Raw genomic sequence first — 978 nt, forward strand, 5'->3', positions numbered from 1 at the left:
CTGGACAGATGCTTTCTTCCAAATTTCTGAGATTCACATTGCGGCCACCGCGCGGGCCTCTGCTTGGAGGATCCGGAGCTGCTGCTCAGACTTGACCTAGTGGGGACTCCCATCCCGGCTGGTCTCAGCACTGCTGTAGACCCCCACTGCCCACTGGTCCCTGGTCGGGACCAGCCTGGACCTGCTGGGGTCTCAGCCGAGGGGCCAAGGGTGGCCAAGTTCCAGGGCCCCAAGTCTTGAGGTAGGGATGGATCCAGGGCAACTTTTTTGGTCCCCGGAAATCGCCTCCTTGCAGCGGGCTCCAACCTTACCCCAGGACTCTGGCCCGGCCCACTCTTAAATGCCCAGTAATTGGCTGGCTCTGTTGGAGCCTTGTGGTAATTGGAGGGTAATGTACGCTGAAATAAATTAAATGGCCGTTAACTAGTTTGTACATTACGCAAAATGAGTTTAATTAAGTTTGTATCTGCCCCATGGATTGATGGGATCTTTCCCTCTGCCGTAAGCTCTGCGGCCCCGTCCTGTCCGGCTGGGGCAAAGGCGCAGGGCTCGGGAGATGGCGGGAAGGGGGGCCTCTGGAGAGAAGGAATGCACAGGGGACGGAGAGAGAAAGCGCGGGAGGGTGAGAAGAAAAGGAGGGGAGAGGGCAGGGAAACGAATGCGCTAAGGGGAAAGGGAGGCAAGAAGAGAAGCAACGGAAACAGGAAAAGGGATTCGTTAAGGGGAGCAGGGCGCCGGAGGGGCGAGCGAGCGGAAGGGAGGGCGCCGGGTCCTAACTGTGCTGTCCTCCCTCCCCGCCCCGTCCCCGCCCGCAGACGCCGGCGACCCCTGCAAGGCGGACGAGGCCGAGGCCAACGGCTACAGCAGCGGCGGTGGCCGCAGCCCGAGCGCGGACAGCGGGGACGAGGCGCCCGACGACGAGGACGAGGACGAGGCGCCCGAGGCGGGGGCGGCGCGCGGCGCTGAGGCGCGGGGAGG

The 978-nt window shown here is 62.9% G+C and overlaps 1 protein-coding gene across 1 annotated transcript in view; it reads left to right on the forward strand.

Annotated features, from left to right (window-relative positions):
* NKX1-1 (NK1 homeobox 1) overlaps window positions 1–978 on the forward strand; it is a 3638-nt gene that overhangs the window by 2213 nt on the left and 447 nt on the right. Inside the window, 1 exon segment of the mRNA XM_024732726.1 lies at window positions 816–978. This exon segment is cut by the window's right edge and continues 231 nt beyond it. Within this exon segment, the coding sequence (XP_024588494.1) occupies window positions 816–978 (163 nt within the window).

Source organism: Neophocaena asiaeorientalis, unplaced genomic scaffold, assembly GCF_003031525.2.
Source record: "Neophocaena asiaeorientalis asiaeorientalis breed wild unplaced genomic scaffold, Neophocaena_asiaeorientalis_V1.1 scaffold762, whole genome shotgun sequence".
In the NCBI taxonomy this organism is placed as follows: domain Eukaryota; kingdom Metazoa; phylum Chordata; class Mammalia; order Artiodactyla; family Phocoenidae; genus Neophocaena; species Neophocaena asiaeorientalis.